The 15910-nt window shown below is 42.1% G+C and overlaps 1 protein-coding gene across 1 annotated transcript; it reads left to right on the forward strand.

The window, feature by feature from the left end:
- Positions 1-1027: 1027 nt before the first annotated feature.
- slitrk2 (SLIT and NTRK-like family, member 2) lies at positions 1028-5397 on the forward strand. Its single transcript, XM_086024099.1, has one exon. The coding sequence runs from the start codon at positions 1910-1912 to the stop codon at positions 4556-4558; it is 2649 nt and encodes an 882-aa protein (XP_085880225.1). The 5' UTR covers positions 1028-1909; the 3' UTR covers positions 4559-5397.
- Positions 5398-15910: the final 10513 nt, after the last annotated feature.

Consider the following 15910-nt stretch of genomic DNA (forward strand, 5'->3'; position numbering starts at 1 on the left):
TGGGAGGAAACCGGAGTGCCCGGAGAAAACCCACGCAGGCACGGGGAGAACATGCAAACTCCACACAGGGAGGCCGGAGCCGGGATCGAACCCACGACCTCTGAACTGTGAGGCGGACGTGCTAACCAGTCGACCACCGTGCCGCCCTTAATAATAATATTATTATTATTATTTTGTCGATGTGTGTATATCATTTTATTTCTGCAAACAAAGTGATGGAGATTGCATGGGAGAGTGAACATGACGAAACCAAATTGGGTAAATTGGAGCCACACTATGGGTAGGAAAAGCAGCCTTTCCTGCCTCCTGGTGGTTCGAGGGACAAAGGACTGAATGGAAAACCAGATGAAAAATTCATTTAAAAGGAGTATGATTAAGACAATGCAGAGTTTGCCTCACGGAATACCTTGAATCTTAAAAGGTGGTTGTGTTTATTGATTATTAGATTTGCACAGAAATGTATTTATATGAGTTTGGTGAATAATATAAATACTATTACTATTACTATACCATTACATAAGTAATGGGAGTACAGAAAAAGTCACATGAATACAGGCTATCCCACCAAAATGTTTGATACATCTGATAACTTGATTATATAATTGCCTCTCCTTTTGACCTATTTAACCCGTGATCATCATAGACCAGACAAAGCTTTGATCAAGTTGCTGAACTGAAAGGAGCCATTGAATGGACTAATTACTAAATTAAATATTTGATGTTTTCGACCATATGTTTTGTGTTAGTAGCTTGTCACTTAAATAACAGGCATGGGGAAAAAAGTGTTAGGCTTCATAACTATGTGTACAATTTTCCCAATATTTCACGTGATATACTATATATGTATGTGCTGAGGGAGGGAGGGAGGGGGAGAGAGAGGGAGAGAGAGAGAGAGGGAGAGAGAGGAAGAGGGAGAGAGAGAGAGAGAGAGAGAGAAAGACAGAGAGAGAGAGAGAGAGAGTTGTTGGATAGAAAATCTAAAGAACGTGTCCTGCTCACTGACGTGATGACCATGGGTTTGCCTCATTCAGTCTCTTTGTCTCTCGCTCTCTCTCCCTCACGCACATGCGCGCGTGTGCTCACACACCACACACACGCAGTCAGCAGTAGCAGCAGCAGACGCTCAGTACTGCCCTCATTGTGTGCAACGCAGCAGGAGGACCGGGAGCAGAGGCTCCGGTTAAGCTTCAGCTCGGGGAAGATAGATTTCCCATGACTCTCTCTCACTCGCTCTCCTGAGCCGCTCCTTGCTGATTCCCAAGAGTTCATTTTTATTCCCCTCTTGTTTTTCAAGACGATAAAGGACATCCAGTCGTGCGCCACTGTGCAATAACTGCAAATTTTTTCCTGGGACTTTTAAAGATGGCTTTTATTGACTAAAAGGACACGTTTTGGGCTCTTGATGTGAGGCGAGAGAGAGAGAGCGTGTATGGTCATCCGTGTCAGCCTCTGAACATTTGCTGCAGCTGCTGGTGAGCCGCTCGCCAAGAAGCCACAAATATGTGGTCACCCTGAGCAAAAAGGGGGAGGCAGCGAATGGATTTTCTTAGGATGAATCTCTGCTTGTGACAATGTTCCAAATCCATCTTCCACACAGGATCCTGTCCGTTACCAGTGTTTTTGTTCTGTAACAGGATTGTCCTTTTTTTGTGCTGAGGAATTTGGGAACTGTTTTCACTTCCAAAGCGGAGGTCAGTCGACATCTCTCGTGTCAAGATCTTATCATAATACTAAATCTGAATGCTTTTGATTTTTGTAGGCTTGTTCGTACCTATGTGCGGGACATTTTATGTGTGAGTCATTTTTCTAATATGTCAACTCTCTCCTCCACTCTTTGATTCAAGCCAAGGCTCACAATGCATACGTAAATGCCGGATCCATGTATTAACAAGCACTTTTGGCTGTAAAAATGCTGAGCGGTGTCCTCTTTCTGAGCGTCCTCACGGTCACCAGCCTGTCGCCATCGGAGACGGAGAGCCGCAAAACTTCATCCTCCAAAGATATCTGCAAGATCCGCTGCGCCTGCGAGGAGAGAGAGAACATTTTGAATATTAACTGCGAGAATAAAGGATTTACCACCGTCAGCCAGTTCCAGGCACCCCAGAATAAGGTCTCGCAGCTTTTTCTCAATGGCAACTTCCTGTCTCGCCTCGGTGCAAATGAATTTGTCAATTATGGCAATGTCACCTCTCTGCATCTGGGGAATAACGGATTACAGGAGATCGGAAGCAACGCTTTTCAGGGGCTGCGCTTCTTGAAGAGGCTGCACTTGAACAACAACAACCTGGAGGGGATCAAGGAGGACACATTTGCGGGGCTTGAGAGTATGGAGTATTTACAGGCAGATTATAATTATATCAGCACCATTGAACCCGGCGCTTTCAGTAAGCTGAACAAGCTTAAAGTGTTGATCCTCAACGACAACCTCCTGTTGTCTTTGCCTGCAAACATTTTCCGCTTCGTGCTCCTCACCCATTTGGATTTACGTGGCAACCGGCTAAAGACTTTGCCCTTTGCGGGGGTATTGGAGCACATTGGCGGAATCATGGAGATCCAGCTGGAAGAAAACCCGTGGAATTGTACTTGCGATCTGATCCCTCTCAAGTCCTGGCTGGACACCATTTCGGTCTTTGTGGGGGACATAGTGTGCGAGACGCCATTCAGGCTGCACGGCAAAGACATCACGCAGCTTATAAAGCAGGATCTGTGCCCGCGCAGAAACGCCGGCGAGCGTGCTCACCCTGCCTCTGACTCTCACTTTCAAGCAGCGCTGCCTGCAACCTACCTCCCCGGCATGATCTCCCCCACCCGTCTCCCGAAAGCTTCACGGCCCCCTAAAATGCGCTACAGGCCCACTCCTCGCATCGCAAAGGACAAACACGTCTTTGGGCCTATCATGGTTTTCCAGACACGCTCTCCTGTGCCTATTTTGTGTCCCGGCGTGTGTGTGTGCACGTCCCAAAACCCGGACAGTGGGCTGAACATCAACTGTCAAGAGCGGAAGTTGCACAACATAAGCGAGTTGAACCCCAAGCCCTCCTACCCAAAGAAACTGCACCTGACCGGCAACTACCTTCAAGTGATCTACAGAACCGATCTGACGGAGTACAGTCTTCTGGAGCTCCTTCATTTGGGAAATAATAGGATCGCGGTGATTCAGGAAGGGGCATTTGAGAATCTGACAAATCTGAGGCGGCTCTACCTGAACGGGAATTACATTGAGTCGCTTTCGCAATCCCTTTTCGCTGGCCTGCAGTCACTGCAGTATCTCTATTTGGAATACAATGTCATCAAAGACATCCTACCGCAGACCTTCAACGCTTTGCACAACCTGCAGCTGCTCTTCCTCAACAACAACCTGCTCCGATCACTGCCTGACAACGTTTTCGGGGGCACTATGCTCACAAGACTCAACTTACGGAATAATCATTTCTCCTATCTCCCCGTGAAGGGTGTGCTTGACCAGCTATCGGCATTCATCCAGATCGACCTCCAGGAGAACCCCTGGGACTGCACCTGTCATATTGTGGCACTCAAAAACTGGATGGAGCTGTCCAGCACCAGTGTCGTGGTTAATGAAATCACTTGTGACTCACCCTCCAAGCACGCCGGTCGCCTGCTGCGCTCACTGCGCAATGAGGCCATCTGTCCTGAGCCAAGCGAGGAGCCTCCGCCTCAATACGCCCCCCCTAGCAAAGCCCCTACGTTAGTGAGTCCTAGCACTGAGTCACCGACACCCTCTTCCTCCTCTCCTTTCAGCTCGGCCAGCCCCACCGAATCGCGAAGCCAAACCCCGGAGTTGCATCCAGAGGTCCCACTTTCTGTGCTCATCCTCGGGCTTCTGATTGTTTTCATTCTGTCCGTCTGTTTTGGAGCAGGGCTCTTTGTTTTTGTTCTAAAACGACGCAAAGGGGTGGAACATGTCCCGACGGGCTCCAACAACATAGATCTGAACTCCTTCCAAGTGCAGTACGGCTCCTACAATCCCGAACCGAGCCGAGATAAGAATTCTGAAAGTCACGTCTATAATTACATCCCCCCGCCGGTGGGTTCCATGTGCCAAAACCCAATTTACATACAGAAAGATGGCGAGCAGGTGGCATATTATAGAAACCTCAAGGAGCTAAGCTTTGGGCCATTGAATGCCAAGAAAGATGATTTCCTCACACGCAGCCCGGGAGCTTATACCGTCAGCGCGGTGGATTTTACCGAGAAATCCCCAACATCGCCTCCTGAGATGTTGTATCAAAATTTGGGAGAGAGGCCCAACAAGGAGCTCCCCACAGCCGCTGGCACCTCTCCTTTCAGTTACAATTTCTGCACTTTACCCAAGAGACCTTGCATCGTGCCCCCCTACGAGGCCGCCACAGCCCCGCGACACGTCACCAACCAGGACAGGTTGAACAAAACTGTGGTGTACGGGACCCCCAGGAAATGCTTTGGGGTGGAGCTCCCTTCCAAAAACAGTGAGCACCAATTTCTTCTTCATGGGAAGCTAAAAGCAGAACCGGACTATTTGGAAATTCTGGAGAAACAGACTGCAATGAGCCAGCTGTAAGATATGGATGATCCTCCCAACCTCCGAGGATCTTTGCAGCATTCGCAATGATTCTCAAGTGTCAATCGGTAACTGTTCTTATAGCCCACTATCTTATCTCCGCGTTGAAGCTCAGATGACTGACCGAAGACAAACTTTTCTTATGTATTCGCATTTCGTTTCTTCTATTTTCGTTCCAATATGTATAAAAGGAAGTATATTATAATGATGCTCTATTTTTTTTCTCCCTAGAAAGTATAAATTATTCCCTCTGTTTCCTTAGAGAAAATCCCTCAAGACCTGGATGATGGCAAGACTGTGTAAAAATATGGCCTTGTGAGTGTGCTTTGCAAAACTGCTTTTTAGTTTTCCTGAGACAGAGAAAATATGAATTAACGGAGGGAAAGCTACAGAAGGACATTCCTGTATGTACATAGACTGCACATATAAATGGTGAGCGGGAAACCATCAAAAATAACCTCCGGAAATGCATTGAGCAAACCCTCACTACATTTACTCCATGAAGTGCCTTTGCACTCCGTTTTTTTTTTTTTCTTGTCATTGATGCACTCTGCAGATTGATTTTAACCGGAAAGTGTATTTTAAGGAATCAAGTCTTTATGTAAATTAAAAAATATATATATATATTTGTCAGTTCGAAAAAAAAAAAAAAAGGAAAGAAAAGAAAAGTAAATGTACTTGAAAATGGGTGTGACATTCTCTCGAACTTTTGACGGGGACACACGTATTTTGATTGTCTTTGGCAATGTCCAACTTTTCAAGCAACATTGTATGCTGTAAGGGAGCAATACAGAGCGGTACAGTTGCGCCATTAAATTTTCACTGAGGCACTTTGTCAAGATCCTGAGCTTGAGGTGCATTTTGTTTAGACTGCATGATTATTTTGGGATGCGGCACGTGCTGCCAGTCGCTCTAATGAGGCTATGGAACTGTGTTCGTGTGTGTGCGCGTATGTGTGTGTGGTGGGAGGCAGAGAAATAGAAAATAGAGCTTGCCTGCAGCTCGTGCTTCTCGGTCTCTCCAGTGAAATGAAATGACACTTTCTTCTAAGTTCAATGAAATTTTTGCTTTCCCTCATTTGAAGCCTTATTCAACGTTTCGGAGGAAGAAATGCATCTTGCATCAAAGATGGAATATAATGTCATTTAATATTGATAGGAGAAGGTATTCGAAGATACAATTTATGCGTGAAAAGAAACTGTTCAAGGTTTGTAGACACATTTCTTGAAGTGCTGATTCATGGTGTGTCTTTCTAACACACACGCACACGCAAAACTTTTTGAGCGGAATAATTCCCTGCGATTGAGAAGTAAAAGAATGTTTGCCACTTTGAGGAGGACTAGAATGCAACACAAAGAGGTCTTGGGGTGGAATCTATCATAAAAGATGTTCTCCACATGAGGGAGTTCAAATATGACTTAAACCAAGCCGACAGGATTGATTTGAAGCCTGCTGTCGTCTAATGTGACATGGATGAACTCTTTTCCTGCATGAGGTCTTTTTACTCTGTCAATGGCCTTGAAAACTAATCCCAGCCTTGGTCTTTTCCAACACAAACTGAGCCCGTCGTCTCTGTGTCTTTTGTTGCCGTGTTTTTATGCTCCCCGCCGGATCTGCGCTGTCCATTGTGTGACGTCCGAGGTGCTGAAATCTTGTGCAACAGGGCCACACGCTGATCTGACGGCCGAGCCAAATTTGAGCCCTGTGAGTGGGAGGCAAGTAAGGGTTCATGTCTTTGAGATTCAGGTAGCAAAAAAAAAATGTATTAAGGTGTCCCGAGAAGTGTGACGGTCTGGGAGGAACGATTCCGCGAAAATAGCTCTGGCTAACCTTGAGGACATTGTGAGAGTGAGAGAGGATGTTGCATGTAAGCCGGCTGTTTTGGCCAGCTTTTTTTATTTTTTTTCATGCTGAAGTAATATTGCACACAAAGCAATCTGTGCTGTGCTTCAGCTTGTTTCCAACAGCCCAATGTGAGTCTGCTCTTGCAATTTTATTCTTTTTGGAATACAGGCTACATTTTAAAGGGATGTATTGAACTCACCGTGTCACACTCCTAATTTTAGACTCCACCGATCACTTATCTTAGTTTTCTGCTTTTGGCCATTTTATTGATTTTGACTGCTTTAAAGGCTCAATGGAAACAGTCCACTCATTTATAATTATATCACAGTTCTATTTCAAGGTATGCATGTGTGCAAAAGATTCATCTCAGGCGGGGAGGGGAGTCGGACCATCATTTTCTAACACTGGCTTGCTTGCTTTGATGCGGATCTACAGGCAAAAGTACTATAAGACAAACGAATCTATTCTTCAAATGTTACAAATGTCAAGCAATTTGGGGGCTTCAATCAGGCTGAAAGCTTCTAAATAGGAAGCAATGATTAATGGGTTGTTTGGCTAACCAGCAAGGTATCACAGTTTCTCTTGGTAAGCACAGCTTTGCACAACGTTGTTGTTCGAGAAGGAGCGAGCTGAAAAAGCAATCACCTCTAATGCTGTGATTAATCTTACTACTGCATGCAATATCTTCCTTTCTCTAAACCCAGACTCTTTTCTACCTATGCGCTGCATTCTGTGGAACATTTTTGCTCTCACATTTCTGCTCTCACTTGTGGCCCCGGAGTGTTTAACGTTTTATGCAGAATTGCTTTCATTTGTGGTTTCTGGTGCGGCGGCACACGGTGAGCGGAGCTGTGAATGCTGTCATGTGGGCTTCCCCCCCCAACCCCCCCCCCCCTTTTTTTAACAAGCATTGCCATTTCAGCTGCTTGGTGAATGGGATGGAGAAGAAAGAGAGAGCGGGCGGGCGGAGGGGAGAGGTTAGGGGAAATGAACAGAAAGAGAGAGCGAGCGCCAAAGTGTGCCGTTCACTCCTCTCCTCTGAAAATGGAGTGATTTTCCTTCCTTGGGCACAATTGCTCCTCTGTGTCTTTTTAGTGGCAGTGAAGGAAGGGGAGAGAAAATGCTCTCTATCTGTAAGACACACACAACCGCACACATGCGCACACACACAGGGGATATGGGAGGCTTAGATTGTGCCGCCTTGCACACCAATGAGGAGGCTGTCTCCAGCAGAACACTCCCTTCTCTTATCTGGAAGCCCTGGGACTCCAGCGTATGAGTGTGAGAGTGAATGAATGAGTGACTGAAGCGGGTGAGGAGGCCTTCATATATTCATCCGGCGCTTGTGTGTCTGACGGTATCGTCGCAGCTCTGTCCTCACCGCTGCTCTTAGATAAGATTCAAATGGAGAAATAGAAATGTTGTGTCTAATATGCTCTGCCGTTTTCTTTTATTCCTCTCTCCCTCGAAGAGGGATATGATAGAGAACTATAAATTGGTATTCTTGTTGAGTGGCTCAATTTGTGGCTAAGCGATTCAGAGATGACTTTGAAGCATAAGGGCTGTTGCATTGAAGTATGGGGGCTGTTGCTTGGAGTTGATTTATAGAGGCCATTTCCGTGTTCTTGCCAGTGGATGTGACTGTGTATGTTGCCATTTTTCTTCTGGTGCGTGATTGGGTGGGTTATATTGTGTGTGAAAGGTGATTTTATCACCTACAATTTTAATCATTTTTCGTAACTGACTGCTCCCATTCATTCTCCGCTCCGGACCGATGAGCTTGTGCATCTTTCACAGTGTCTGTATCATTATAACTTTTACCAGGGCGCCACGAACAGTGCACTTGCACGTTCAAAATATAATCTGTTTGGTATAAGATGTTACTGCCATTTAAAAATCACTATTTTTACAACAAAAGTGTTCCTCTACGACCATGTTACTTTAGAATTTCTTTACTCAAACCAACTGAGAAATTATGCCAAGTATGCCATTTAACATATAAAGTTAAAAAAAAAATCTACACACCCTAGTTCAAATATCAGGTTGTTGTGTGAAAACAAAAATGAGAAAAAAATGAGACCATTAATAATTTCAATGCTTTCTCCACCATTAATGCGACCAATAACCTGTACAACTCAATTGGAAAAAATATAAATAAAAATAAACTTAATATGATGGCACAAGGTGCATGGAATTGTGTGAAATAGTGTGTGCATTGTTAACACTAAACCACAGGAAATGCCCACTAGAACAACTGAAGGGTTAACATTAATGGCTGAAATTGTTTTCAAATGATTTACCTTGGTTTCTTTATTTTTATATCACAAAATAACTGGTAATTTAAACAGAGGTGTGTCGACTATCCAATGTACAGTTAATAACAAAATAAATTAATTAATAAATTAATGATTTCTCTTCATAGCCACAGATTCATGCAAAAGTACTCATCAGTTTATTTTTGATGGCTGAGTCTAAAAAACAAAAAGAGAAATAGTGTCTGGAGAAATACTGTCAGCTTGCCACAAAGTTAAACTGCAATGCAAAGTTGTTAAGCAAAAATTACTGTGATTGTGTTAGGTGTTCCACCCAGTATTGGTACATAATGTGTAAACCTCATGTCTTTTAAGATCACTCCGTTTAAATTATTCTTAACAAAATTGCTACATGTCCAACTAAGTAGTTGAACATACTGTGACACATCTGTGCTAATTCGATTGTATTAAGAACTAGCGGTGCAACGGCATGCCAAAAATTATCGGTTGGTAGCGTCTTGGTTTTATGGGAAGTAAACGCAAACAGACACATAAGCAGGATCAGATTTAGTGACTATCAAGTAGAATCAAGAAGAAAAAAAAAAGCCAACTGCTTACAGTAAATTCTCCAATAAATATAAATTCTCTAATAAACATTAATGTAAGCAATTTAAAAAAGTACAATAATGGATAGGAATTTGCAGTATCAACAGGGTTTTTTTTTTGTTTAAGATATGAATGATGCACACAAGTGCAACAGTAACACTAATAGTTTGAACCGGCTGTATTATTACACTATTAAAAACAGCAATGACTTTTGTTATTGCTTTGGCTCGATTGGAAGAGCCAAGAGGCGAGAGAGGTTGTTCAAATGCCTCGTGTGCACGGTGCCACTTGTTTTCCATGATGCATTTACAGCCACGTTCATGTGACACAGTTAAAAATGAGTTAAAGAGGAAGTCAACACAAACACATTTTTTTCAAGAATATGTTGCAGTCGAAACAAGGCATTCTGATAAATATTGCGTTTGTGGAATTAGTGTTAACCCACCTGTTTTTAGCCATCTCTGAGGGGCGGCCATTTTGTCACTACTGTCGAATGAAAATGATATCACAGTTGCTCAGGGCTCATATAACGACCAATCATGTACTGCACTATTTTTATTTTTTTTTTTCGCTGACACGTTCAAAATCAGACATGTAGAAAAAAACCATTCAGTTCTGTACGAAGGACCACGAAGGTCAAAGATGACCAAATTTTCTCTTAATCAAATAGCACACAGACTGACCCTTTGCCGGGCTACTGAAATCCCTATTTTGCTATCAGTCTGTTTACCTGATTACACCGCATGAATTAATAAGGCTGACATAGCCTCGATTAGATGTGGATAAGCTTTTGGCCAACAAATCATACTTAATTCATAGCGCACACAAACTGTGAACTGACAGAGTCTTGCACAGATTTGCCTCAGGGTCACATCATCTTTTGTACTCTATGTTCTTCAATTAGGGGAAGATATGTTATTGACAGAATGACAATTTCCTATGTTGAATCGTTTGAAAACAGGACTTCCCCACCGCCCAAAAAATAAATACATAAAAATACATTGACAGTATGTACACTATTGTACAAAGTACTTTAAAGTAGTTTAAATTCACTGTTTCCCCCCCCAAAAAAAATGCTTTAAAGGGAAGTCAACCCAAACATATTTTTTCAAGAAAATGTTCCCAGCAGGCCTACTAGTTGAAACACAGCATTCTGATTAATTTTACGTTTGTGGGATAAGTGTTAAACCACTTATTTTTAGCCATCTCTGGGGGCGGCCATTTTGTCTTTTGTCGACTGAAAATGACATCACAACTGCTCACAAGGACCAGTCACAGCTGACCTCTTTTCTGAACCTGTGCCGTGATGAGCAGTTGTGATGTCATTTTCAGTCTACAGAAGACAAAATGGCCGCCCCCGGAAATGGCTAAAAATTAGTGGCTTAACACTTATTCCACAAACACGATATTTATCAGAATGCCCTATTTCAACTAGTGGGCTTACATAGAACATATTCTTGAGAAAATGTTTGGATTGACTTCATTTTTAAGCTTTAAATGACAGAGAATTATGTATTAAAGTGAAAGTCAACCCCAACATGTTCTTGCCAATAATATGTTCTATGCGCCTCTCCTAGTCTAAACACATCATTTTGATTACAATTGTGTTTCTGGAATTTGAGTTAAGAAACAAAATCCACCCGTTTTTACCCATCTCAGGGGGCGGCCATTTTGTCACTCGTTGTCACCTAAAAACGACATCACAGTTTCTCAGGGTTCAGGTAACAACCAATCATGGCTCAGCTTCAGAAAGCAAGTGAGCTGTTACTGGTTGTTACCTGAGCTCCCTGAGATGGATAAAAACAGGTGGATTTTGCTGCTTAATTCGTATTCCACAAACACAATATTAATCAGAATATCAAGTTTAGACCAGTGGGGCTGCATAGAACGTATCATTGTAAACAACATTTTGGGATTGACTTCCCCTTTAAATCGTTGATGGGCAAATTTGATGATCGCAAGGGCCACAAAAAGGGTCACAAATGTTTTTATGCATATCCCATGAGAGCCAGATTGAAAACATGCACCACCTTCAGCCCCCTACTGCTATCGGCGGGCGAAGACTATTTGTTTTTTCAAAGGAGAGCAAGCAAATGAATCCGATTTGGCACACGTCCGGAGCTGCCCCTGCGCAACCGTGCCCTGTTCGGCCAACCGACTTTTACGCATGGTCAACATACATTGCCCCGCGGAGCAGACAATTCTTGCCTGCAACGGTAGCGCTCCCTGCCATCGAGTACAGCGTTTCCATCTCTGTGCAACCCTTGTGAGGATGACAATGTTGATTCCCAAAATGGAGATCAGTGACAGAAAGAAGCTAGAGTGAGAATAAATTAGCTGTCTGTGCAGTCCTTGCTTAATATACCAGCCTAGATGATGTGTCCTTGTCTGAACAGTGAGTGTACCCTCTGCCTGCCTTTTGCTGCGGAATGTCAAATGGAAAAAGGAATTGTGTATTGCAATGTGGCAACACGTTGGCAGAGGGTACTCCAGTTTCCACCCTCACTGCCAAAACATGCTTCTTGGTTCATGAAAGAGTCTAAATTGACCATAGGTGTGCATGAAAGAGGAAATGTATGAGTCCTGTAATTAAATTCACCTGAAATAGGTTAACGTTACCAGTGACCCCTAATTAGGAGGAGAGGGGGGATCCAAAATGGATGCACTACAATGTGAGATGCATCACATCACATCACAGCAAAACCTAGACACCAAGCAAATATGCCCTCCAGGGGCTGTGAATAGAATGACTTTAAGTGGATTTTAAATGAATGGATGGTATGACTCATCTGCATGTAAATGTTTTCCTAAATACTGATGTATGTGGTTTATGATCATCTAATTTACTGGGGCACTGTCTCACTTTAGCTCTCTGTATGGCTGCTATTGAATGGTAATATATTTACTGGGATGCTGCTGTCTTGGCCAGGATTATCAGAAAAAGATATATATATATATATATATATATATATATATATATATATATATATATATATATATATATATATATATATATATATCTGGGTCATAAAAATTATATAAAACGATATAAAATATCAGTCACTGTGCTGATCTTCCAGCAATGACATGCCAAGTTTGCCACAGTATTCAAAGTTTGATATGTTGGATATGCTCATTTTATGGGTATGAACAACTTAAACATCAAGGCTATTTTTAAAAATGTTTAATTGAGTCTGATGAACAAGAACACCTGGAATGAAGAAAACTTGTAGGAAACACATTTGGAGCAATACAGTACTGGTGTTAGAGTTGTTACTTCTTTTTCATCCTTCTCACAAAACCGGGATCTTGCAATTTGTGAGTAGCCTCATTGCAAACCATACATATACCTCAGTAATGCTGTTTATCCGAGGTGGGCATCACCGTCACAAAGTTCACATCTGCATATTTAGCCGACCCATGTGGTGCCAGTCCGTCCCTTGCCGGCGATAGCCAATCGGCGTCGAGATCTTAATTTACACACCACACGCAGGCACCGCACGAGCAGACACGTTGCTAAATAAAGAAAAATATCAAATAAAAACAATAGACACACACACATGCACAGCGTAGTGCTCGATGAAATAAAAATAATATGGGGCACATGTCATTGCGTCTGTGGGACCGAAAAATATACAACTCTTTTATTTTCTCTTTATTTGGCTGCGTCAGGAGTGCGGCACCTGCGTGTGACGTGGTACCGGTTAAGTCCATTATCGATGCCGTTTGGCTGTCTCGGACCATGTGGATTGGCTAAATATGCAGATGGAAACTTTGTGACGGTTAGATGATGCCCAGGTCTGCTATTCACAACTTTTATGATGTGTAAGCAACATTCAACAGCAATAGACTGTTAATAGAATAGAAACAAATATGACGGATTATAATTTATACTTTCAATCGGGTAAAAAAAGAATTAATGGAAACATACTGATGTTAATAATTCAATCTCTATGAAAAAGAGTGTAAAAATCAAATTGAGTGACGTTGTAGTTGTCCCTTGGCTCACTGATGAGGCAAGATGCTTTCAGATAGGTGCTTCACTTAATTTGCAGCTTGGCATCATCAAACACTGAATCAAATAAATTAACTCTCCTGTCAAAATGCTGGAGCCAAATTCCATGTGGCATTCTTTTGGAAAAAGGTGTGACAATAAAGTTTACTGACGTGGAATTGATTTCTAAAGAGTACTTCATATTCAGTGTTGGGGTAACGCGTTACAAAAGTAACGCAGTACACTAATATATTACATTTAGGCAGTAGCGACGTAATGTACCTTGTTACTACAATTTTTTTTGTAATATTATTACAGTTACTGAGTCTGGTAACGCGTTACAAATTTTGGGCCCATAATACACATGTACACATCTGTAATTTACATTTAACAAGTAGGTCTTTTCACAACATCACTTGATCATAAGTTATTACAGCAGTACTTAAAAAAAATTCCTGTCGCTCTTGGACCTTCACGTAAAAACGTGAGTGCGCGAGTCAACCCTCTGCCAAGGAATTCGATTGTTTTTACACCATTGACAACTCCTAAGAGGGCTGAGAAGTTATTGTTTGTGACAATAATCACTGTCACGGTTTCATAAAATAAAATGCTAATCATAGACACAAAATACAAGCAGGAACAAACCTAAGTAAAACGAAGCGAATAAACTGCAAAAAAAGAAGTCACTGTGCTTTTTAGATATGATTTAATGAACTTGGTGCCATCAATTGCCATATGTAAAACGTAGTGATTCTGATTGGCTGTTCACAATCAAAATGCAAATCATCTGCCGGTGACAAATGACGTCACGCTACGGCACCATCAATCAGACAAACTACAATAAACGCCATTATTAGAGTCTGATGCGCTCGTTTCTTATTTACCTTTTTTTTTTTCAAATCACCTCGAAACTTTACCTCCATGTAATAAAAGAAAATTAGAACTAACTGAACTTTCAATTATTATAAATAGAAAAAAATAATAATGAAAAAGGAAAAATACACATTTTTGCTTTTATTACACATGCATGTCTGTGTGTTTCTATCTATCTATCCATCTATCCATCTTGTTAGCCCAATTATCGATTATATGTTATGCATTACTATTATTTGTGTGTAAATGGCAAATGGACTGTCACTTGTGTAACGCTTTTCTACCTTTGGTACTCATAGCGCTTCACACTGTACCTCATCTACCTCCTGATGACGCAACATCGGGAGCAACTGGGGTTTCAATATCTTGCTCAAGGATAGTTCAACATGGTCACAATGGCCGGGGATTGAACCCACAACCTGCCGGTTGGGAAAGGACCACTCTACCACTGAGCCATGCCGCCCCCAGTGTGTAAATTAATTTGAGAATAATGATAATTTCATTTGTGGTTTACTGTCTGATTATTTATTTACTGGACAAAATATCAGTTCCAATATTTATATTTAAAAAATAAATCTTATTGATACAAATATTGATCAAAGGTAGTGATGTCCCACCACACCATAGAGTCGAAACGTTTAATATTATAAACCATACTATATAGTTAAATATGCTCATAAGTTAACTTTATCAGCTAGAGTATGACAGCAAATTTTGCATTTTCGTTTTAAGGTCTTGAAATCATTATTAAATAAATTAATCCCCGATTTTTGAAAAAGTAACTTAAAAGTAACTTAAACTTGAGCAGCGCATTACTCTACAAATGGAGTAATATTTTAAAGAAACGTATTACTTTCACATGCAAGGAACTAGTAATATTTAATATATTACATTTTGGAAGTAACTTGCCCAACACTGTTCATATTACACTATTTAGAGCGATAGAAAATTGTCTTACATATGAGCTATTTCATTTTTTGATATAACCACAACTACCACAATCCCCCAATAACCTGATAATATTTACGATCAATGCCTTGTATTTTATTGTCTGAAAGGCTGTGATACCTGCTAGCATTAGAAAGCATTAGGCAGAGATGGGCACTTGACTATTTTTTGCCGGTCCGGCCGCAACCCTCCACCCTTGACCTGGGTACCCTTCCGGCCGCGACCACTTGCCCTTATTCATAAAAATTATCACCACCCGCCCCGCTCCGCCACCCACCCCAAAAAAAAAAAAGGAACCGTGATTGACGTCACCGCAGGAGGGATGCTAACGGCAGAAGCTTTTTAAGGATCATTAGCTGGCTAATTTACTATTGGAACCCGCGGTGGACACGCTTCAAAATGCGCCACTACTACTTACCCAACTGTGTGTGCTTACTTCCATTGCGAGCCCCGGGGTTGGTTTTGTTGTATTGTATAATCATTTGGGTCCAACAGATGGCCAGAATTCGCATTCAACAAGTTATTTATTTTCCACACTTCCCTTTGTTCATGGCCTTCAAAATAAAAGCATACCAGCAAACCACTATACACAGTAGGTTTGCTCCGGCGTATTTCTGGAAGTAGGGACGACGCCAGAAGAAGTGCATGAACTCCACCTTGATGTGGCAGCGTCATACTTGAGTGCTTCGCGCAGCTTAATATACTCCCGGACACAAGTTGTTTTAAAACAGTTAAGTTCCAAGTCGGGGGGCGTCGCTTCAAAAAGACAGCGACAACAATGGATATCGTACCTGCTACAAGCATAAAGGGACCGAGATGACTAGACGATGCATC

Source organism: Filicampus tigris, chromosome 2 (genome assembly GCF_054856515.1).
Source record: "Filicampus tigris isolate MCC_2025a chromosome 2, RoL_Ftig_1.0, whole genome shotgun sequence".
Classification (NCBI taxonomy): Eukaryota; Metazoa; Chordata; class Actinopteri; order Syngnathiformes; family Syngnathidae; genus Filicampus; species Filicampus tigris.